Genomic DNA, 23,716 nt, shown 5'->3' with positions numbered 1-23,716 from the left:
CATTTAAAAATGGACGACCTTCTCGAAAACGGGAAGCGGGCAAGTTACCCATCAAGGGTAAACTACCACGCGGGTTGTTTTTAAAACAAGAGATACATTTGCTCAAACGATGTCGAATTACGTTACGAGCCGAAATTATCCAATATTTTAATGATAGTATAGATTGCAATGCACGCGGACCAGGATGAAGGTACAAACGATGGTAATAATCTATTATTAGAGTTGTTAAATGACATTGCTTTGGTAAAATAATAGGATGTCTAGAGGTTTCCGACACTACTTGTGCAAAGCGAAGACGTCCGCCCACCCTTAATATTCCAAATTCATCGATAAAGGGAGCAAGTCTTTGCAGTTGCGGTGAACACACATTATGCGAGATTATATTATCTATATCTTGTTTAAAATAAATATTTTGAACGAATTTAATGCAACAGGTCAAAGATAAATTAATTTCTTTCAACGAGAGTGTGTTGCAACTTATCTTTGATTTCAAACTTAATCTATTAATAAATCGACGACACCAAGCTATAACTCGTAATAATTTCGATAGTGATGAAAATTTCAATACAAACTCTTGGTCACGAGTCGACACATTAGTTGATAATGAAATTAGATTCTTCGATTTATACTCTGGTATTTGTTCTACCGGAATATCTTGAGGTTTAACAAAGGACCACTCCTCTACGGGTGACGATATAAAACGTGGACCATACCACCATAAGGAAGATTCGGCAATTTCACTTGGAAAAACTCCTCGTGACCCCAAATCTGCAGGATTTTCTTGCGACGAAATGTGAAACCAATGTTCATAAGGTAGACTTTGAATGATGGTTTCAATACGATTTGCAACGAAAGTTTGCAAACGAAACGTAGGTGTTTTTAACCACGCCAAAACAATAGTGGAATCGGTGAAAGCTATAATGTTTTCTATTTGAAGTCGATCTTTATATACTTCTTTACAATAGGTTAACAGCTTTGCCAACAAAACTGCTCCAAGCAGTTCAAGCCGTGGAATAGATATCACCTTAATGGGTGCAACTTTTGATTTAGATAGTAAAATGTGGCTTGAAATTTCTCGATTATTGATTGCAATCAAATAAACAACTCCACAATATCCTCGTTCAGAGGCGTCAGAAAAACCAACCAGTATACAACGACTTTTTTGAGACGTAGTAACAAAGCGATCAATTCTTAACTTTGATAGGGAAGGAAGTTCCGTTATATATTTCTTCCACTTCAAACTCATTTCCATGGGGATTACCTCATCCCAACCAAGTTGCAACTTCCACAATTCTTGCATGAAATATTTAGCGACAAAAACGACAGGGTTAATGAATCCCAATGGATCATATAATCGTGCTATGGTAGATAGCATTGTACGTTTTGTGCAGTGGTCACTAAAAGCATTATTAATTTTATATGTAAATTTATCGAGCGACGGGATCCATTGAATACCTAATATATTAATATTTTTCTTATCACCGTCAAATTCAAAACTTAATGGTACTTCCCGATAATTGAGAGGAATGTCTTCTAAAACTTCAGGATAATTGCTAGTCCATTTTCGTAATTCAAAACCACCCTTTTGAAGTAATGCATTCAACTCCATGATGTAAAATCGAGCGCTTTCCAAAGTTTGCGCACCACTGACAATGTCATCTACATATGTGTCATTAATTAATATGCTTGCAGCCTTTGAATAGTTAGTACTTTCATCAGCTGCTAATTGATGCAATGTTCGAATAGCTAAGAAAGGGGCACTTGCTGTCCCATATGTGACCGTTTGTAATTCAAATTCTTTTACGGGATGATTGCGCGACTCCCGCCATAATATATGTTGATAATTACATGAGTTTGAATCCATGAGGATTTGTCGATACATTTGACGTATGTCAGCTGTAAAAACGACTTTGTGTATACGAAAGTTACACATCAATTCGACTATGTCCTTTTGTAATTTTGAGCCCACGAAAAGTATATCATTCAATGCAATACCCGATGATGTTTTGGTACTTGCATCAAAAACGACTCTCAAACGAGTTGTAGAACTTGTCTCCTTGATTACGCCGTGATGTGGTATGAAATAGTTTCCAACTGGTGACCGTGATGGTATTTCAATCATATGTTCCAAAGTTAAATACTCTCTCATAAAAGAAATATATTGCGATTTGAGATCAGGATTTGAATCCAGCCTCTTTTCTAAATGCATAAAGCGCGACAATGCGGTGTCATATGACTTTCCCAATTTTTCTGGGCTTTCCTTAAATGGTAAAGTTACGACATACCTCCCGTCTTTGTTACGGTAGGTATTTTCAATATACAACTTTTCACACCGAATTTCATCAGGGGATCGAATTTCTTTCAACGAGGGGACATTTTCGATTTCCCAAAAACATTTAAGTTTATCCTCAATTGAGTCATCCATTGAAGTAAAAAATGAATTTATCGAATCATTTGACGATCCGACATTTCCCATTAAAACCCATCCTAATGTTGTTTCGATGGCAATAGGTTCATTTTCTTTGCCGACCAATTTACCTGGGCCTAATAATGAGGCAAAAATATTACTTCCGAGTAGAATGTCAATTGCTGATGGCAAGTAGAAGGTTGGGTCTCCTAATTTGAGTCCTCTAATATGTTGCCAGTCATGTTCAACGATATGAGACGACGGCAAGTACGATGAAATGTTATTGATAATAAGGAAATCTGTAGTAATACCAGACTCTTTCGAGGCGACAGGACGAAAATTTGTTTTTACTAATCCGTTTGATCCAATTGTGCGAATGCCACCAATACCGACGATAGAAAATGAATGTTTACTTGAACGAGAAAAGTCGAGGCGTTTTGCACACTCCTCCGAAATGAAATTAGCCTGACTCGCCGAGTCCAAAAGAATTCTTGCTTTTTGAAAAACGCCATTTTTTCCTAATATTTCCACGTAGGCTGTGGACAACAGTACCGATTTACTATTTTTATTGTAGAAAGTTGTTAACGCAAGTGGTTCAGAATTTTCTTGATTTTCAGAATTTTCCTGATTTTCAGTATTTTCAAACATTTTCTTTGGAAAATGCAACAGACTGTGATGTATAGCTTGACACTCATTACAAGAGAAACGAGACTGACAATTTTTTGCATTATGTTTATTTTGTAAACAGTTGAGACAGAGCTTGTGCTCCTTGGCGAATGAAAATCTGTCCTTTGGTGACAGACGTAAGAATTTTTCACATTTATTCAGATAATGTGACGATTTACACACAAGACATTTATTTACGACATTCGACACAAAAGAACTAACATTATTATTATTATTATTCGAACGATTTTTAATGTTATATGCTTTCGAGGGGCTTTTATTAAAGATTTCCCTTTGTGACAGACTTTCCGGAAAAACGCCCAACGCGGTCTCTTTAGCTAGACATTGTTGCTCCAAAAAATGTAATAATTGGTCAAATGTAGGCACTTTTTCCAATTTATTTTGAATTTCAAATTCAATACGTAATTCTTTTGGTAATTTACGTAAAACAATATGTAATAATAGGAAACTCCATTCATGTACTGGAAAATGTAATGCCATTAAAGCCGCTACGTTTTCCTTCAATATTGAAATAAATTTCCTCAAGTTATCATTGGCTTTGACAATTTGACATGACAATATTAACTCTATATGGGTATCTGCTATTAACCGAATGTTTTCGAATCTTGCCTTTAACAAATTGTAGGCAACAATATAATTTTCTTCCGAAATAGGAAGATGTTTAACACAAATAAATGCTTCTCCAGATAAACTACTAATTAAATAATGCATTTTTTGTACAGGATTTAACGTATTATTTGAATGTATTAACGAATCAAAAGTATTTATGTAATTTACCCATTCTGTTGAAATTCCAGAAAAATTTATCAATTTAATTTTCGGAAGTGAAATATTTGAATTCTTAGTAACATTTTTACTTTCAAAATCATTTTCGAAGTTTTCCGGAAACAATTCACTGTGATGTGACTGTATTTCGTAATAAATATCTTGAAATTCCGAATATTTAGTTTCCAAAGTGGCTATTTCAGATTCATCCTTTTTCGAAGTTTCCAAAAGCATGTGACACTGTACGAAATTATCTCTAACTGTTGTTAAATCCGAAAAATGTGCTTTAAAAATCTTCTTATCTGATAAATCCGATGTTTTTAAAGCCTTAACCGCCGACGCGCGTATACTTTCTAGATCTAAAATCGCCAATTTATATTTAATTGCGTTCGATGCCATATTTGCAGATTTAAGAAAAGTATTTTAGTAAACAAAATTCCGAAAAACAACAACAAACTATTTTGACAGCTAGATAATTTGTAAACAATGTATTCCAATATGGCCGTCCAATTGACAGCTGACTACTCAGTAGTACCAACTTAAAAACCAGCCACTTTCTGATTATTGAAACAATCTGTTTTACCGACACGAGAATATTCAAAAATAATTGCACCTACCTACTTCAAATTTGAAGGTAACAAATTTAAGATTACCCACCGAATTTGCAAACAATATTGACAATATTCTAGGTACTAAATTTATGCTTCTATTATTGAATAATGATTCTAAATTGTTGAAACAGCTTTTAGACAGGGGAATGGATGACAAGGTTGTGATATTCAAAAAAACAATTGAATGGCTAATTGAACCGATGTTCAATATCCAACCAGATCGATATCCGGCTCGAAGGACCAAACAATGTAGCGTGTTCTATAACACTTTGAGTGAACTGTAAAAAAACGATAACTAAAGCTCATTCAATTGGTTTGTAAATAGCACGGGAATAATTGGAAGAAGGAAAACAGCTTACCTGAACTCCCATGAATCCGGGCAAAAATACGGGTTTTCGATGCACTTTGCACTGGTGAATTTTCCTCCACAAACGAGACGAACAACAAATGAATTTATTTCGGTATTTACACATATGAGACGACGACGAAATTTTAGGTGGCACCTTCTTGATGTACGACACGAGCTCGACTGCTATTTGCGACAATTAGTGCAACAATGTTCATAAGGTCCAATGTGGGTAGGACTGTTTATAGGGAAGGAGATGGATAGTAGGAAAAAATGGTAGGTAATTCAAAAAGCTGTTTCAATACTAAACATTATTCATATAATTTTCTTAATTTTAATAGTTTTGTTTCCATATATAATTTTTTTGTTGATGTTCTAGATTTGAAGTGAAATAGTTTTTTGATTACTTTGTTTTGTGTTACCTGTAGTTTGTTTATATATGTTTCACATGTATTTCCCCAGATTTCAACCAAGTAGTTTAAATGTGAGTGTACGAGGCTATAATATAAACCTTTTTTAATTTTATTTGGTAACAGATATGATATCCGGCTGAATACGCTAATTAAGGGGATGATTTTATCTTTAATATCTTGAATATGCTGTTTAAAAGTTAGGTGTTTATCAATGCACAGTCCAAGATATTTCTCCTGTATCAGGATTTGCAGGTTGTTATTTTCAATTTTTAAGGGTACATGAGGAGGAATTATTTTATGAGTTGAGCTTAAAATCATGTATCCTGTTTTTTTAACATTCATTGTTAATATATTTGATTGGAGCCAACTGTTAATTTTGTCTAAGTCACTCTGTGCATTTTCTAGTAAGATGTTTAAATCTTTACCCCAGTAAAAAATTGCAGTATCATCTGCATATAAAAAAATATCACCGTTTAAATCTAATTGGGAGATATCATTTATATAAATTTGGAACAGAAGTGGTCCTAGTATGGATCCTTGCGGAACTCCGTAGTTTATTGGTAGGTGGTTGCTATTTTGATTATTGATGCTAACGAATTGCTTTCTGTTGCTAAGATATGATTTGAATAGATTAAGAGCAGGACCAACTACACCAATTTTCTCGAGTTTCTTGAGAAGTATGTCATGGCTTACTGTATCGAAGGCTTTTTGAAGGTCAATTAGAATAGATAAAATATAATTTCCACCATCAATGCTGCTTCTAAGTTTACTGATTAAGCCATTTACTGCCGCAAGTGTGTTTGATTTTTTCCTAAAGCCATATTGTTTTTTATATAAGAACGATTTTTTTGATAGAAAGTTGTTTAATCTATCGTATTTTATTCTATTTTGAGTTGAAAGAAACGAAACATGGAGAGAAACATTTTTTTTAACCTAACCTAACCTAACCTAACCTAACCTAACCTAACCTTCTACTTCCTGGTTACGAAACCATTACTAGGATAGGTTATTGTACTTTTTATTACTAACCTCCAACTTACCTAGCTCTGGTAGTTTGTATTGATATTTGAAGGTTATGTTTGTATTATTTAAGCTTTCTGCCAGAAGCCTGACCTCACAATTGTTATTTAATCTTATATATTCTAGGTTTACCGAATAAAATCACAAAGTAGAAGAAATTTGTGTTTAATCCGTGACCTATCATGATATTCCTTTACGATAGGCCTACTTCACTAGTAACTCTTAAGATCATTTAAACTTGAATGCACTACTTGTATTTTTATGACAAAGTGCCTTCTTCGATGTAATTGTTATGCAGTCTTATGGAGAAATAACAACCAACCAAGAAAGCCAAGTTCTCATTGTCACAGGTTTAAATTTGCCGGGCAGATATGAAGTGAAGTTCGGATTTCGTAGCTCCGCCCCCAATCCTCCGGCAATGTGAGAACAGGCGCACCCGTGTCACACGCCTTTGATAGCCACAGAAAATACAAGTCGATGGCGAATGAGTAAATATTGTCTATGGTTTTTATTTGACGTTATGATGACAACAATATTTTCATACTTCAAATTTAGTATTTAAAATCACGATCGATGGCTGAAGATTACACTGCCACTGTCGCAAACACTGCCAGTTTGACTTGCGTATCGCTGTTTATTTGTTTTTAACTCTTAATATGTTACAAGGTTACTTTTTCGTCACTTGATTGATATTAAATACGGAGCTGTCAATTAGTTACGCACTTAAACTTGGGTATAGTCAACATGTCATGCTCAAATGTCTAAAACTATCGAGTTTAACTTACGCCAATCGGTACCCAAAGCGGAACGGTAATTCCAATTTAAATATTAATATATCTGACCATTAACGACGACCATTTCAACGGTTTTCAAATGTTTTAACTTCAAGGTCAAGGTACACACGTAATTATATTCTAATTTCCAATAATGTGTTATGAATACTATTTAATTGTTTTAACAGAATATTACAAGCCAAACCAAGGTATATTTGTTTGGCTGGAACAAATTACTAAACGCTACAACAGCAGTGCCATGGATCTACCAAATCAAGAGACTGTTTCCATCAAGACGGAACCAGGGCCCCATGAAGAAGGCGGAGATGAAATACCGTATACAGATATAAATTTCGATTTTCTAGATATAAAGAAGGAATGTTTGCAATATGCGGAGAGTACTCAGACAGACGGTTAGTTGCTTTGCATACGTATAAAATGTAGAATGTTAAATTCGGATATTCGAAATCCACGTCCTTCAGTAAATAAATATTTGCTATAACTGCTAAACTACAAAACTCTTTTAGCTCAAGTATTGCTCACAATGAACCCTCATCTTTTTTGACACATATTCGTGTCTATTAACTAAATATTTACGAAAAAAAATATCATTCCGTTGACTTATAATAATAAAACCGTGTTCTGAAGGTACCCAGGAGTAAATGTTTTCCTTCTTGAAACATCGGTCCTTGAAGTGACATCTGGTATCTTTATTATTTCCTTAATTAAGCTTAAGGTCTGTTCACCTTATTCTTGCTCCTGTGTGGTCAATCAATGTTATCTTTTTTCGTAAATATTTTACTTTAATATAAATTTTTTAATTTTAAGTAAAAACAAGTTTTTTTGTACATTGACTGTTAATATACTTTGTTGTATTGTCTTTCAGGTTGCTTTAATTTAGAGTCTGTTACCATCAAGGCGGAGCTTGGACCCCGAGAAGATGAAGGGGGATTCCCATCTACGGAAATTGACATAGACCTGCCGGATGTTAAAAAGGAGTGCTTAGAACGCTTTGAAAGAATTGTCAAGACAGCAGGTAAAATGTTTTTTTTCATTCTTAGTAGTCCAGTTAATCTAAACAAAAACACCTGAATGCTGATGTTTTCTGGTAAAAATTATCTCAAAAGGAAGTTCTAAGACATTATGTCTCCGAAACTAATACATGTGAAAATATTAATTCCAATGTGGAACTCCTTATAAAACTACCTACAAATAATTGTGAGATTATGGTTTAAAAAAATTACTTGATTTTAAATAATTTTTTGAAGGCTCAATTTTTTCATTTATTTTATGGTCAAAGAAAAAATGCTCCAAACCTTAAATTAGCTATTATTACTACAACATTTCTAAGGCAGTTAGAAAATAAATTAAGTTTTCTGGAAGACTGCATTTGTGACAAAAGATGCTTTTTATGTTATGCTCATGAATATCGCAAAACATAAATACGCGAATGGAGCTTAAAAGTGAAATCTAAATGGTCGAGTGTGTTTGATTTGGTTGCTGCAGAAGTGATTTCGTAGTAAATACTAATAGTTTACAATTCAGAAATAAAGGGAAATAATAATAAACATTTGTCGCACTGATTTCCCGTATTCACATAAATTCCTGAAAAAAAACAACCGAGCAGTATTGGAGAGTTCTGTTATATGCGGCCTCTGAAATGGTTTATCTTGCAGCAACACGTCTGGAAATACTGATGAGATATTTGAAGATGAATGTGATGCCCGGTGAATGAATATTTTCTGTACCTAAAAACCATTATCTATGAAAAGTCTTTGTTAGAATAATAATTTTTAAATCTGAACATTACATTGCAGTCACTATTTATTAATAAAATTGTTTTATAAAGTAAATCTATTTAAAACTCGACGTTTCAATTCGAAAGTATAAATAAGTGCAAGGCACAAATTAGTCACCTGTTCCTGTGGGAACCTATTTTTTTTACTTTTACATGAGTTCTTTTCTGACACGAAAGTAATAAGTCACATGAAGCTTACTATTAATCCTTTTTTTTCAAAATTATCATCAGATCTGAAGACACAATCAACTGAAACCACGGAGTGCCACATGCTGACTCACACTGGAGAAAAACCTTTTTCATCTTTGGAGTGCAATTATTCATGTTCTCAAAAGCGATCTTTGACTAGCCACTTGCTGACTCACATTGGAGAAAAACCTTTTTCATGTTGTGTGTGCAACTACTCATGTTCTCGAAAGAATAATTTGACTAGCCACATGCTGACTCACACTGGAGAAAAACCTTTTTCATGTTGTGTGTGCAACTATTCATGTTTTCGAATGCATAATTTGACTAGCCACATGCTGACTCACACTGGAGAAAAACCTTTTTCATGTTTGGAGTGCAACTATTCCTGTTCTCAAAAAAGCTATCTAAAGAAACACATGCTGACTCACACTGAAGAAAAACCTTTTTCATGTTTGGAGTGCAACTATTCGTGTTCTCAAAAAAGCTATCTAAAGAAACACATGCTGACTCACACTGAAGAAAAATGTTTTAAATGTTTCGAGTGCAACTATTCATCTTTCTATAAGAAATGTTTGACGAGCCACATGCTGACTCACATTGAAGAAAAACCTTTTTCATGTTGTGTGTGCAACTATTCATGTTCTCGAAAGCATAATTTGACTAGCCACATGCTGACTCATACTGGAGAAAAACCTTTTTTGTGTTCCGAGTGCAATTATTCATGTTCTCGAAAGGGAGTTTTGACGAGACACATGCTGACTCACACTGGAGAAAAACCTTTTTCGTGTTTGGAGTGCAACTATTCATGTTCTCAAAAGGGATCTTTGACGAGCCACGTGCTGACTCACATTGGAGAAAAGCCTTTTTCATGTTCTGTGTGCAACTATTCATGTTCTCGAAAGGATAATTTGACTAGCCACATGCTGACTCACACTGGAGAAAAACCTTTTTCATGTTTGGAGTGCAACTATTCGTGTTCTCAAAAAAGCTATCTAAAGAAACACATGCTGACTCACACTGAAGAAAAATGTTTTAAATGTTTCGAGTGCAACTATTCATCTTTCTATAAGAAATATTTGACGAGCCACATGCTGATTCACACTGGAGAAAAACCTTTTTCATGTTTGGAATGCAACTATTCATTTTCTCACAAAGGATCTCTGACGAAACACATACTGACTCACACCGGAGAAAAACCTTTTTCATGTTCTGAGTGCAACTATTCGTTTTCTCAAAAAAGCTATCTAAAGAAACACATGCTGACTCACACTGAAGAAAAATGTTTTAAATGTTCCGAGTGCAACTATTCATCTTTCTATAAGAAATATTTGACGAGCCACATGCTGACTCACACTGGAGAAAAACTTTTTTCATGTTTGGAATGCAACTATTCATTTTCTCACAAAGGCTCTCTAACGAAACACATACTGACTCACACCGGAGAAAAACCTTTTTCATGTTTGGAGTGCAACTATTCATGTTCTCAAAAAGGCTCCCTAAAGAGACACATTCTGACTCACACTGGAGAAAAACCTTTTGCATGTTCTTTGTGCAATAACTCATTTTCGCAAAAGGGAAAATTGATAAGCCACATACTGACTCACACTAGAAAAAAAGCTTTTTCATGTTCTTTGTGCAATAGCTCATTTATTCAAAAGGGAAAATTGACGAGACATATGCTGACTCACAGTGCCGAAAACACTTTTTCGTGTTCCAAATAAGTAATTGTTTATGTAACGACGTAATTTTTTTTAGAGACCTTAAGATTATTTTACCGTTTTTTTAGATATTAACCTATATTAGGATATCTGATAGGATATTTTTAATAAGCCAGTTTTTCAATTTATAAAGATCGATTTAAAATTGTTCCAATAAAATTTATATAAGTTACACTCGTTAGAGAATAAACCGGCAAATCGTATTCTGCTGTTTTTCTCAACATACTCTAGTATCTGGTTCACCTGATAGACGCAATATAGTTGGGCGTCCCCGATTTCTTCTACCATTCACCTTCGCGATATATTTATTACGAAGATCATCCAAGTTTCGAAGTTGGCGCACCTGGTGTTTAACAGTAAGTGTGTTCGGTCCCGCATGTTTGTCGGCTATTGTTTTCAGTTACAGTAAATTCTTCTGTTAGAGATGTCATCGTGCGCTCCCGCCACCTCACGTCCGTATAAGATCCGCGTGAAATTTTGGATCATTTTGCACAGAAAGGCGAAGCTTTTCTGGACTATATATTGTCGGGAGATGAGACGTGGATGTGATGTGATAAAAGTTAAAGACGACCCATTCAACCAGAAAAGTCGACGGGTGGGAAACGTTTTTCGACTTTCTTTAAAACACCTTTACAGGGCTTCATCACATTATCAGCTTAATGTGGTTAATTGTGACCTCAGAACGGGGTACCCCGGTAAGGTCACATTTTTTTCAACCATTGTAAAAAATTAAAAAAAACGACTTTTTTAAGTGTTTAATTGAGTTATTAAAGATATCAATTTATTTATTAATGGTATGAATATTTTTTTGTAGATACCTGTGTGTGTTTTTAGTTTTGCATGCGAATATTAATAAATTAATGTTTTTCCTTTTTTATCCTAACGTCTAACAATTATTTTATTTTTGTATTATTTTTTATTTATTCATTTTGTGAAGATGCAAAATGTGGTCTAGAAAAGAATAAAATGGTTTTCTGAATAACGGTTCAAAATACTGTTACCTTTTCTCCCTAAGAATCGTTGATTTTTTTTTAAAAATGATATCAACTTATATTATATTCATTGAATATTGAATTTATTTTAGTTTAACTGATATATTGACGTTTGTTTTTATTTAGAAATAAGTCATTTATTTGTAACAACTATTTAATAGATCTAAGTTAATTTTTTAAAACAGACAGTCGTCAGCGAATAATTTGAAATGGACTCCTTCAAATAAAGAAAATGTGTATTTTAAACTTAAGCCGAACTATTTTTTAAAAAAAGTTTGTGTTTGCACCAAAAAGATGTATTTAAAATTTACTTATTTATTAGATACAAATAATTACATACATATTAAGGAAACTTTGGCTGTCCAACTAGGAAATTTTCCGTTTTAGGACAGCCAAATTGCCTTGTTTAGTTAACATTTGTACACGCTGCTGTTATGAATTATATTTCCATACTTTACATTAATAGTTAAGCTAGTAATATATAGTCTATATACAAATATATTTTTCAAAGTAATCAAAATAAAAACTTTTTCAGACATATTTGTACACCCGAATATTAGTTTTTTTTTATGAAAACACCTGATAAATGTTATCAAGGTACATGTAATAATATGCATAATAAAGGAACACTGTATCAGGGTACATGATAACATATTGGATTAGTTCAATTTATAGTTACAATATATGTTCCGTAACGCCAATTGCTTTTGACAGGCCGTGTACTAACCAATCGTATCGTAAGAATTTGAACTGTGTAGTTTAAGTTCGCACACGTCAGCTAAAACCACGGAGCCGTGAGCCGAACCAGTTGCACAAAAACCGTTCGACCTGTCAAATATCGATCGCCGGTTGTCTTTATCGAAATAATTACCTTACGTATTTTATCGCAATTTAACTTTTAATAACGAGTGCTAACAACCACGCTAAACGTTCCAGTGCTGACAGATGATGCTCACTATGCAGATTACACCATCTCCTCCCGGTAAGTTGATTGTGAATTAACGTTATGCATTGTGTTCTCGCATCGCCTGTCACAAGCTATATAATTAATTTATACTTTATCTGTGTGGAATAGCCCTGTAAAGGGCGGCTATTCCAACCCCTGTTCGTTCTTCGAACATTTTTGGTGCCGAAACTAGGGAACTTTAAGATTATTATCTATCTATGCCAAAACGGATAGTGCTGTGGAATGTTTCTTAAATTTTGAATAATAATCAATTCGAACAGTAATTAGGTAGGTACCTAGCTCTTGAGTATTTACGACCTACCGCGCATATAATTATAATAGATTATATTATTCTTATTTATTTTTGTTTCGTTTTTGGGTACGTTTCCAATCGTGTTTATTCAACATGGGCCCAGCGATTCAAATATTGCAAGGAAACGGACATTAGCGAATAATAGATTACTCAAGACACATGAAATAGCAAAAAACGCTTTGCACGATGCAACTAAGTGCAACTTACTGTTAGCGCATTATACTACTCTGGAAAAGATAGTTCTTGAATTTGAAACGTCTCACGCGGAAATATTAGCTTTAGATGACACAAACGAAATTGATGAGGATAAAATTCGCGAAACCTTTGACGAGATGTATTATCAAATTGTCGAAATTTACCAGGAGTTAACCAGTCAGCCTCTCGATTGTAAGATCGCGAATGCGTGCACAAACGTTAAATTACCAAAAATAAACATTCCAATATTTTCTGGAAATGTCAAGCAATGGCCCGAATTTTACGACATGTTTAACGCTCTGATTCATGAAAACAAATCTTTATCCAACATCGAACGCATGCAGTATTTGTTCTTATGTTTATCTGGAGAAGCTTTAGGTTTAATTCGGACATTTCCAGTACAAGGAGCTCACTACGTTGAAGCATATCAAAGATTAATCGCGCGCTATCGTAACGCGCGTGAACTCGCATTTACGTGTTGGCGGGAAATACTAAATTTAAATTTTCCGCCCAACGATCCTTTTGAATTCCGTCACGTGTTCGATGTATTTAATGAGGATTTAACAATTTTAAAAGAATTGGATCTCCCAACAGATAATTGGGACTTCGTGATTTGTTATTTAATTCTGTCGAAATTAGATTCACCTACAAGATGCGCATTCGAACAACTTCAGTCTCCTACCAAGCTGCCTTCATATTTTAAACTCAAAGAGTTTCTTTATAACAAATGCGAAGCTCTTGTACGAGACTTACATTTTTCGACTCGCGATAGCAGTAATATTGACAAACCTCTTGCACGGAACTTTAATCAGGCTGCCAAAAAACGCACTTCAGCGCTTCTTTGCGATCTTAAAAAAGGACAGCCTGAAACAAATAGTTCCTCGAACTCCACCACTTACCTGAAATGCTCCTGTTGCGGGGAAGACCACTCCATTTCCAAGTGCAAGGTATTTGCACTCAAGTCAGTTCAGGATCGCCTACAGTTTGTTCAATCACACCGTTGGTGTTTCAATTGTCTTCATTCTTCTCATTATCTTAAAGATTGTAAATCTTTGTTTACATGTCAAAAATGTCAGCAAAAACATCATACTTTGCTCCATCGAAACGAAAACGCTTCTTTGGAAGATCAGCATCAACCCTCCACGACGTCTACGGACCAGGAGACGTCTTCCGACTCTAAAATTCAGGTCCTCACCAACTTAGGAGACAAGTCCATAGTACTATTATCAACCGCCAATGTTGGCATTCGTGATTCATCCGGCCGTTTCCAAACCTTTCGCGCATTGATCGATTCGGGCAGTCAAGCTCACTTCATCACCGATCGTGCTGCAGAGCTCGTAGGCATCCCTCGTCAAGCCAGTTCTCAGAGAGTTAGCGGCTTAGGCCAATCTTCCACAACCACGTCAGGAGTCATTCAATTAGAGATCGGTGTTAAGGGACGGGTTCTCTTCAACATCAATGCACTTACGCTGCCTAGTATCTGCGGCAACATGCCAACTGTTCGTCTAGATAAGTCATCGTGGCATCAGGTGAGAGACTTGCCTCTTGCCGATCCTGACTGTCACAAACCGGGACCGATTGATCTTCTTCTGGTTGCTGAGGTTTTCTCTTCTCTTCTGAGACCTGGTAATTTGAATGGTGGTCCACGTCAGCCATCAGCTTTCAATTCTGCATTTGGTTGGCTTCTTCTAGGTTCAGTTGGTTCGGACACTGCTCACGAAACGAAATCTTTCATCGTTACTAACGAAGACCGGCTCCACGAAGAGGTCCAGCGACTGTGGGAGTTAGACACCATTCCCCAGTCTTCACACCTCACTCCTGAGGAACAACTTTGTGAACAAATGTACTACACTGACCACTCACGGGACACTTCGGGAAGATACATCGTATCTTTGCCTTTCCGAGAAAGGGGAAGGGATATCTCTTTTCCAGGGTCGCGTGAGATCGCTTTACGTAGATTCCATTCCCTCGAGCGCAAACTCATAGCAAATCCAACCTTACGTGAACAATATTCTGCTTTCATGACTGATTATTTACACAGTGGTGCCATGACTCGTGTTCCTGGAAAAAATTTGCACAAGGGAAAGTATCACATACCTCATCATTGCATTTTTCGTCCAGGCAGCGCTAGCACTAAGTTAAGAGTGGTTTTCGACGCCTCAGCGACGGATGTGAACGGATCCTCGTTAAATGATACCTTGCTTATCGGTCCAAAGCTTCAAAAGAACCTGCTGGAGCTTTTGCTAAAATTCCGTATACCATCGGTAGTGTTTACTGCTGATGTACGACAAATGTATCGCCAAATATTGGTTCAAGAACCAGATCGTGCTTTCCAAAGAATATTTTGGCGTTTTCATTCGTCGGAACCCATCCAAGAGTACCAACTAAACACTGTAACCTATGGTGTCTCCTCCGCCCCACTTTTAGCCTGTTGTACTGTCAAACAGTTGACCAAATATGAAGGTTATGATTTACCGCTGGCGCGTCGTGTGCAACTTCGGATATTTACATAGATGACATCGTCACCGGTTGTAACAGCTTGGAACAAGCTCAACAAACGAAAACCGAAGTTATCGAGCTGTTCAAACGAGGTCAATTCGAATTGCGGAAGTGGGCTAGTAACAAACCAGAATTACTCGCCGATCTGCCTCCGGAATACTGCCTCAATGACTTGGTGTCCATGGATGTTGATAACTCTCACATTCTCAAGGTATTGGGATTAAAGTGGGAGCCACGACATGATACATTTTCATTCGAAGTCCTATGCCTCGATCGCGAGTGTACTAAACGCACTATCCTCAGTGAAGTCGCTCGGGTTTTTGACCCTCTCGGTTTTCTATGCCCTTTGACGTTTTTCGCCAAATCCCTAGTACCAAAGTTGTGGGTTCTAAAGGTTGGGTGGGATGACACCCCCCTTGTTGACATTGTTCGTCAATGGGATCGTTATACTAAACAATTACCGCTCTTGAAGTCGTTCAAAATCGCTCGATGGGTGTCATTCCCTCACATGGAGTCGTGTCAACTTCATGGCTTCTCAGATAGTTCGGAACTTGGATATGGCGCGGTAGTTTACTTGCGAATCATGGATGTTGACGATAAAGTCCAAATATATTTGGTTTGCGCCAAGTCTCGAGTCGCCCCCACAAAAAAGATTTCATTGCCTCGCCTTGAACTGTGTGCGGCAGTTCTTCTAGCAGATCTATTAAAATTCGTCAAAGATTTATACGTACCATTGCTTCCGATCTCCAATACCTTTGCGTGGTCGGATTCAACCATCGTGCTCGCCTGGTTACGTTCTCTTTCGTGTCGCTGGAAGACTTTCGTGGCTAACCGTGTCAGTCACATTCAAGATGCCCTCGAAGGGACTTCCTGGCATCACGTGTCATCTGGAGATAATCCAGCGGATGTCGCTTATTGTGGTCAATCCTCAGCCGATCTGATCGATCACACGTTATGGTGGGCGGGGCCTTCGTGGCTGATCCAGTCATCCGATTATTGGCCGTCGTTCGATGGCAATTTCGACGAAATTGAACTTCACTCTGAGGAACGAGTTCGATCTTTATTTGTCCAACAGGACGAAAATCTGGTGGACCTATTACTAGTTAAATTTTCTTCGATTCGGAAGATCCAACGCATTCTCGGTTACTGTCTTAGATTCATCTACAATCTACAGAATAAAGAATCTCGTCGTTTGTATCTTCCATTAAGCCGTGCCGAAATTCACACTTCACTTTTGACAGTAGTTAAACGCACTCAACATGTACATTTTATTGATGATATCACGCGCTTGAAAGAGGGCAACCTTATGTCGAAACAAATGCGGAAGCTTAATCCCTTCATTGACGACCACGGTGTGCTCAGGGTGGGTGGCAGGTTATCTCGATCTGGGCTCGAATTCGAGTATAAACATCCTGCCCTACTTCCTCGCGAATCTAAGCTTACTTCTCTTGTGATAGACGCTATACATCGAGAACATTGTCACCCAGGCCCCGACGGCGTTGTTCGTATCGCTACGGTTCGTACATCGAATGGTTCTCTTCTCACGAGACCATTAACCAAATTATGTCCAAATATTGAAGACAATATTAGTGATTTTTAAACGAAAATCTGAAACAGAAAAATCAGAAAAGGAAACGGTCACATCTGGGACTCGAACCCAGGACCCTTGTCTTTCCGGGACAATGCTCTACCAACTGCGCTAATGGGACCCTATCCTACTCGGTCACTTTTAACTGTATCATACTTCGAATAAGAACTACCAATATTGTCTTCATTTTTTCACCGCACATTTTTATTGGCAACTATCTTTATGTATGATCGCAAGATTCAACCCGAACTAAATGCAATCCAGACAGCGTCTTTTAGATAAACCTATCTTATTTTTTATTTTTAATGTGCGACATCTGTTGACTTTTCTGCAAGTCTAGAATGAATATTAATTTTTTTGGAATAACTTTATTGAGTAAAACCTCAAATTGTAATATTTAAATATTGACCGGAAAGACAAGGGTCCTGGGTTCGAGTCCCAGATGTGACCGTTTCCTTTTGAGGTTTTACTCAATAAAGTTATTCCGAAAAAATTAAAAATCAAATTATGTCAATTGCCTAGTCAATGTGACTAATCATCTTCGCTTCCGCGGCGCATTCTCTCTTATCGATTTTCGTTAGTCTTATTTTCATTATTTTCTTTTCTTATCATTATCATTATTATTATTAATATATTTTTTTTTTCTTTTCTTCTCTCTTTTCACTGTTCTTCATTCACGCAACGTTCCACAGCATTGCCCGTTTTGGTTTCTAAATTTTCTTTAAAATACACGTTGTTGTATTTTGGTGGGCGGAATGTTCCGTAACGCCAATTGCTTTTGACAGGCCGTGTACTAACCAATCGTATCGTCAGAATTTGAACTGTGTAGTTTAAGTTCGCACACGTCAGCTAAAACCACGGAGCCGTGAGCCGAACCAGTTTCACAAAAACCGTTCGACCTGTCAAATATCGATCGCCGGTTGTCTTTATCGAAATAATTACCTTACGTATTTTATCGCAATTTAACTTTAAATGACGAGTGCTAACAACCACGCTAAACGTTCCAGTGCTGACAGATGATGCTCACTATGCAGATTTCACCATCTCCTCCCGGTAAGTTGATTGTGAATTAACGTTATGCATTGTGTTCTCGCATCGCCTGTCACAAGCTATATAATTAATTTATACTTTATCTGTGTGGAATAGCCCTGTAAAGGGCGGCTATTCCAACCCCTGTTCGTTCTTCGAACAATATAAGAAAAATATTAGGTGGGTTTCTTAATTTGTTCGCTGTTACTATGCTGTGTATTAATTTACATAATCAAGGTACATATTATAATATAATATACATAATCAAGAAAAATGTAAACAAGGTACATGAAAACATATTATATAAACATTATTGGTGGTGCGCAAATCTTTCGTTCGCAATTGTGCGGGGGTTGCGGTTGCGATAAAGACTAAGACAAACAAAAACGAATTGAATTTGCCTTAGTGTTTGCAAGAGGAAATGATTGGGAAAGGCCAAAGACTTACCCTGGTCTCGTCCTCCATAAGCCGCTGGTTCTTTACACTTATCAGCTTGCATACAATTAAGGGCAATTCCCTTTTAACATTCGCTCACTTAACACAAAACAAAACAGTGACATTTACTGCGGCGGGTAAAAACGTTTCACTGGACGATTGTGATGCTCCAAAAAAACAGTCACAGCCGAGTTCAACATATGCGGGTTTTCAAGATGACACGAACGTTCGCGGTAAGATGCTATGATAACAATACTCCTTGTCTTTGGCTCGGATCAAGGAAAGCGGACAAGGAGCAAAGGGGGGTGAAGGGTTCACATTTAAGGCTATTCAATTTTAAAACCTCACGCGCAACTAATTATCAATCACAAAAATTATCAATCGCATTGTATCAATCAGATGCATGGTAGGAATTTTTTATTTAACTGCCAATAACAATGAATAAATGTGAGTACAGAACATTTTTGTATATCTGTTCATTAACTTAAACATTAGCCAATCATTAACTAATTTACGCAGAATGCTTATGCTTTTCGATATCCAGAAATCGGGTAAGAGGTTGAATAATTTTGGACCAAGGTAATAGAATAATTGTCTTTGGGCAAAGGATGTCATAGTAGTAGGTGAAACAACTGGATTCCTCCTTGAATGTCTAGTGTCATGATAATGATCAATGGAAGGGTAGTGGTGACGTTGTTTTTGAGTGTGTAATATAATTTTTTTTTATGTATAGTTGCCTTACATTAAGAACTCGTATCTCTTCGAATAATACATCACTGGGGTACCTAAATGGTTTTTTTAGGATGACCCTTAGTAGTGATTTCTGTGCTTTTGCTAAGGGATCCAGTATTGTTTTGGTACATCCGCCCCATCCCAAAGATGCATATTCAAGTAATGAGTTACACAGAGCATAATATAAATTTCAGATCTTTTATGCAGAGAATATTTCTAATGCCCAGGAAAAGTTGAGTAAGTTTTCTGACTTTTGTGGAAATTGAGTCTATATGTAGGTCCCATCTCAGAAATTTGTCTATCATAATTCCTAGATATTTTATACTATCTACGCATTCTAGGGTGTTACAATTACAAGTAGTTGGGTTATTGCAGTGGTGTAAAATAATGTTTTGTGTTTCTTTGGTTGTCCCGCTTGAGTTGCACTGAAGCGGATGAATTTTGTTTTCTCCGTGTTGAGTGTGAGTAGATTATTATCTAGCCATTGTTTAACACTGTTTATACCAGCTTCTGCTTTACTGTGAACTTCATTCCAGTTTTTACCTTCAAATAACAAGACCGTATCGTCTGCAAAGGTAATAATGTGGTCGGCAAGGGAACTGTTACATAGCTCATTAATATATATATTAAACAAAATTGGCCCTAGAGTACTTCCCTGAGGTACACCAAATTTAATATTTGCTGAATCGCTTAGAGTATCATTAATGTTCACTCTTTGGCTTCTGTTTTCAAAATAACTAACCATCCACTTTAATAGTTGACCCTGTATTCCAACGCACTGTAGTTTTTTCAACAGAATTTTATGTGATATAGTGTCGAACGCTTTGGCTAGATCCAGGAATAGTGCAGTGCATTTAATTCCTCCATCGATATTATTAGAGATGATTTTTGTCAGGTTAGCGATAGCATTTTCTGTGCTTAAACCTGGTCGGAAGCCGTATTGTCTATTAGAAAGAATGTTATTATCTTCCAGATATGTGCTAAGGCGATTTTTTACAATTTTCTCAATAATTTTCGAGACCGAATTTAGCAAAGAAACTGGCCGGTAATTATGTACATGCAATTTGTCACCATTTTTGTGAAGCAATATAACGGGCCGTTTTCGCAAGATTTTGGTCGCTAGAGGCGCTATTGTTCTACCGGTCCAACTTTTTGTTTTTAACTGTCAGATCCCATACATTTTTTAGGCCGTTTGACGCAATTTAGTGTTTTTAAATATTACAATACATAATGCCTGTTGTAGTGTTCCTATGTGTAGACATAGGGGTGCTTTCCAAAAATAGAGACTTAAAAGGGATTCATTCCATCAGACGTCTAAAATGGGCACCAACTCCTACATCTGTAGTCTGTAAAGCTCATTTGAGATTATGTAGTCAATGATATTAACCATAACAGTAAGTACATGACTAGTTTAATCAATATCTTACTATAATTGAATACCCAATATAATATAAAGAGTACTTGTATAGTATAATGAACAAGTAAAGAAACATTTGACATAGAATGCACAAAATTTTATACATAATATTTTGCCTTCTTTCGCAGTTGACATTATTTAACAAACGTACCTAATAAGTAAATATAAGTGTAGTCAATCACAACTAACATTAATAATTATGGTAGACATAATATCTTATTTCCTTTTTTTAAATTAACCATATTTTTAATTATTGCAATAATTTTATTACACGGTTATCAATCTGTCTGGCACGAGATTTCTGGGCGGCTGATTCTTCATTGTTAGCAATCTAATTTACTTTGCATTTCTCGTCCAATGTCTGTGTATCTCGTAATTGTAATTTAATTTTCAGTAGGAGTGTTTTAGGAAAAAAAAATCAAATTATTATTATTTCTTAACGTATATCGTTTTGTATTTTATATCATGCAAGTATGGAAGTTTGAGCCTAATTTTATTTTCAGATGTACTGTACAGGCAAAAGCTACTGAAAGGTGTAGTTCCTTCAATATTTCCCTGGATAAAAGTAGAAGGAAGTAATTTAGATATAAGAAACAGACTGAAAAGGCATCTGAAACGTGAAAAAACATATATAAATTCTACAAAACCAAAACCACAAGATGAAGCGGCGTTGCTTGTGAATTTAGAAGACCCGGCGTTGTCTGTGAATCTAGAAGACGCGGCGTTGCCTGTGAATCTACAAGACGCGGCGTTGCCTGTGAATATAGTAGACGTGGCAGTGGAAGTCATATTGCCTTTTAATACTCCGTGTGATAGACCAACTCTAGATAAAGACACTCAGACAGATAATAAAAAGGAAAGGTTAACAAGAGAATTTTCAGGTCAAACCATAAAACACTCTGAGTTCAGTATAATGACATACAAGAAAGACCCTGCCTCAATTCATTTTTATACCGGTTTAGAGTCATACGAGAAAGTGCTGTTTGTTTTTCAATCTTTAGGACAAGCCTCACACTGTTTAAAATACTTTTATGGCAATCCTCCCAATAATATAAATGCATTTGAACAATTTTTTTAACATTTATGATATTGAGAACACACAAAACATTTTTTGAAATTGCAAGAATGTATCTTATATTATATTAAAGACGTTTCTAATATTTTTATTACATGGGTGAAATTCATATCACTGCAGTGGAAAGAGCTTAACCTTTGGACATCAAAATCAAACGTAAAATTTTTTTCTCCAATTGATTTTAGAGACAAATACCCTAACACGAGGTTAATGATTGACGGTACGGAATGTCCAATTAAACGGCCTACACTACCGACTGCCCAGCAAGCAACCTTTTCTACATATAAAAACAGAAATACTGTTAAAGTACTTATCGGTGCTACTCCTAGTGGCCTCATAAATTATGTGTCTCCAAGCTATGCAGGCTCTGCCAGTGATCGCCAGATCATTGAAAAAAGCAACCTTTTATCCCTGTGTGATGTTGGTGATTCTATTATGGCTGACAAAGGTTTTAATGTCCAGGACATCTTCGCACCATATGGTGTCACCATAAACATTCCTACATTTTTCAAAAAAACAAACAGAATCACTAGGAGTGTTTTAGAAAATGACAGAAAAGTTGCTAGCAAAAGGGTGCACATAGAAAGAGTAATAGGACTTTTAAAAACATATAAAATTTTGAAATCCCCTATGAACTATACCGAGACAATACTTTCATCGGATATAATATTTATATGTTGCATGTTGTGTAATTTTAGATCAAGTATAATAGATAAAGATGCTTAATAAAGTGTATATAAAAAAAAAATGAGTGTGCTTTAGACCACGCCAGGTACACGCTGTATATAATGCTAAAATACGAAATACGGTAGTACTCGTTAGCTAGCTCTAGCTCCTTCTCCCGCCTCCGATCACTGTTTGCATCGATTAAGACCCTCCTCCGATCACCGTTTCATCGATTAGCGTTGGCATGTGATGTAACGCTTTTCGTAAGGCACCAGTTTACCCCCCAAGTGTCGAGCGTGCGTAAAGAAGTTTTACTTCAGAAACTGTTAATGTAAATATTGTTCAAATTTTAGATTGTATATTTTAGATAACTTCCCGAAGAGCTTATCCATCAGCGCGCACGATTTCTAACTTAACCCTTCTTTGAAGTTCCTTTTGTTATATGTATTGAAACAAATATACAGGGTATTAAGGGACCTACTTGACTTACTTTAACCAGTAATTCCTGACATTATTTGGAATAAAAACCGTTTCTTCTAATTTAAAAAATTATTTTATTTCTCGAGGTCAATATGAAAAGAACAAGATTACAGACATAATATAAATCTGTCGTAAAACATTTACAAACATTATACACATAAAAGAACATATCAGTACAACAAATAATTAACATTATACATAAATTATTTATTGTTTTGGCATTTATTTTATTTTTTTTACATCCTAAATAACCTTGTGAACAGTCAACCTGTTAAAATAAAGAAAATAGGATTAGCAAATTAAATATGCAACTAGTGCAGAATAAAAACATAAATATTTTCAAGTAAGTTTGTCTAATCAATGCCTTCAGAAGGCGAAACAGCTGCCATGAATAGTAATAGATACACTTGGTAAAACATTTCTGTAATAAAACGCTGTTCGATCAAAGATGGAGAATAGAATAAGATTTATTTCATATAAGTTTACATATTAAATACATAGATGGCAGCACTAGTCTTATATTGTTGTTATCATTTCAACACCCCCACTATAACTAACAATATAAATACAATTAAATTAAACAATTTGCACACCTAGTTTATCCAAAAATTCATAATGTTTT

At 35.9% G+C, this 23,716-nt stretch overlaps 1 protein-coding gene across 1 annotated transcript; it reads left to right on the top strand.

Annotated features, from left to right (window-relative positions):
- The first annotated feature begins 7,232 nt into the window (after positions 1 to 7,232).
- Positions 7,233 to 22,674, top strand: LOC149416343 (uncharacterized). The gene is made up of 4 exons (XM_089641957.1): positions 7,233 to 7,435; positions 7,909 to 8,058; positions 9,052 to 9,132; positions 22,022 to 22,674. The coding sequence occupies exons 1-4, from the start codon at positions 7,282 to 7,284 to the stop codon at positions 22,672 to 22,674; spliced, it is 1,038 nt and encodes a 345-aa protein (XP_089498083.1). The 5' UTR covers positions 7,233 to 7,281.
- Positions 22,675 to 23,716: the final 1,042 nt, after the last annotated feature.

This window comes from Hesperophylax consimilis, chromosome 17 (assembly GCF_061612785.1).
Source record: "Hesperophylax consimilis isolate HC1 chromosome 17, BYU_Hcon_1.0, whole genome shotgun sequence".
Taxonomy (NCBI): Eukaryota; Metazoa; Arthropoda; class Insecta; order Trichoptera; family Limnephilidae; genus Hesperophylax; species Hesperophylax consimilis.
Note: the sequence above shows the minus strand (reverse complement) of the source record. Positions and strands in the feature narration are given on the sequence as shown.

Excerpts from the sequence above, each read along its gene's own strand:
- LOC149416343 (XM_089641957.1), top strand. The coding sequence starts at position 7,282 with ATGGATCTACCAAATCAAGAGACTGTTTCCATCAAGACGGAACCAGGG. Across the intron at positions 7,436-7,908 it reads GGAGAGTACTCAGACAGACG|GTTGCTTTAATTTAGAGTCT; the intron begins GTTAGTTGCTTT and ends ATTGTCTTTCAG. Across the intron at positions 9,133-22,021 it reads ACCTTTTTCATCTTTGGAGT|ACGTTTCTAATATTTTTATT; the intron begins GCAATTATTCAT and ends ATTATATTAAAG.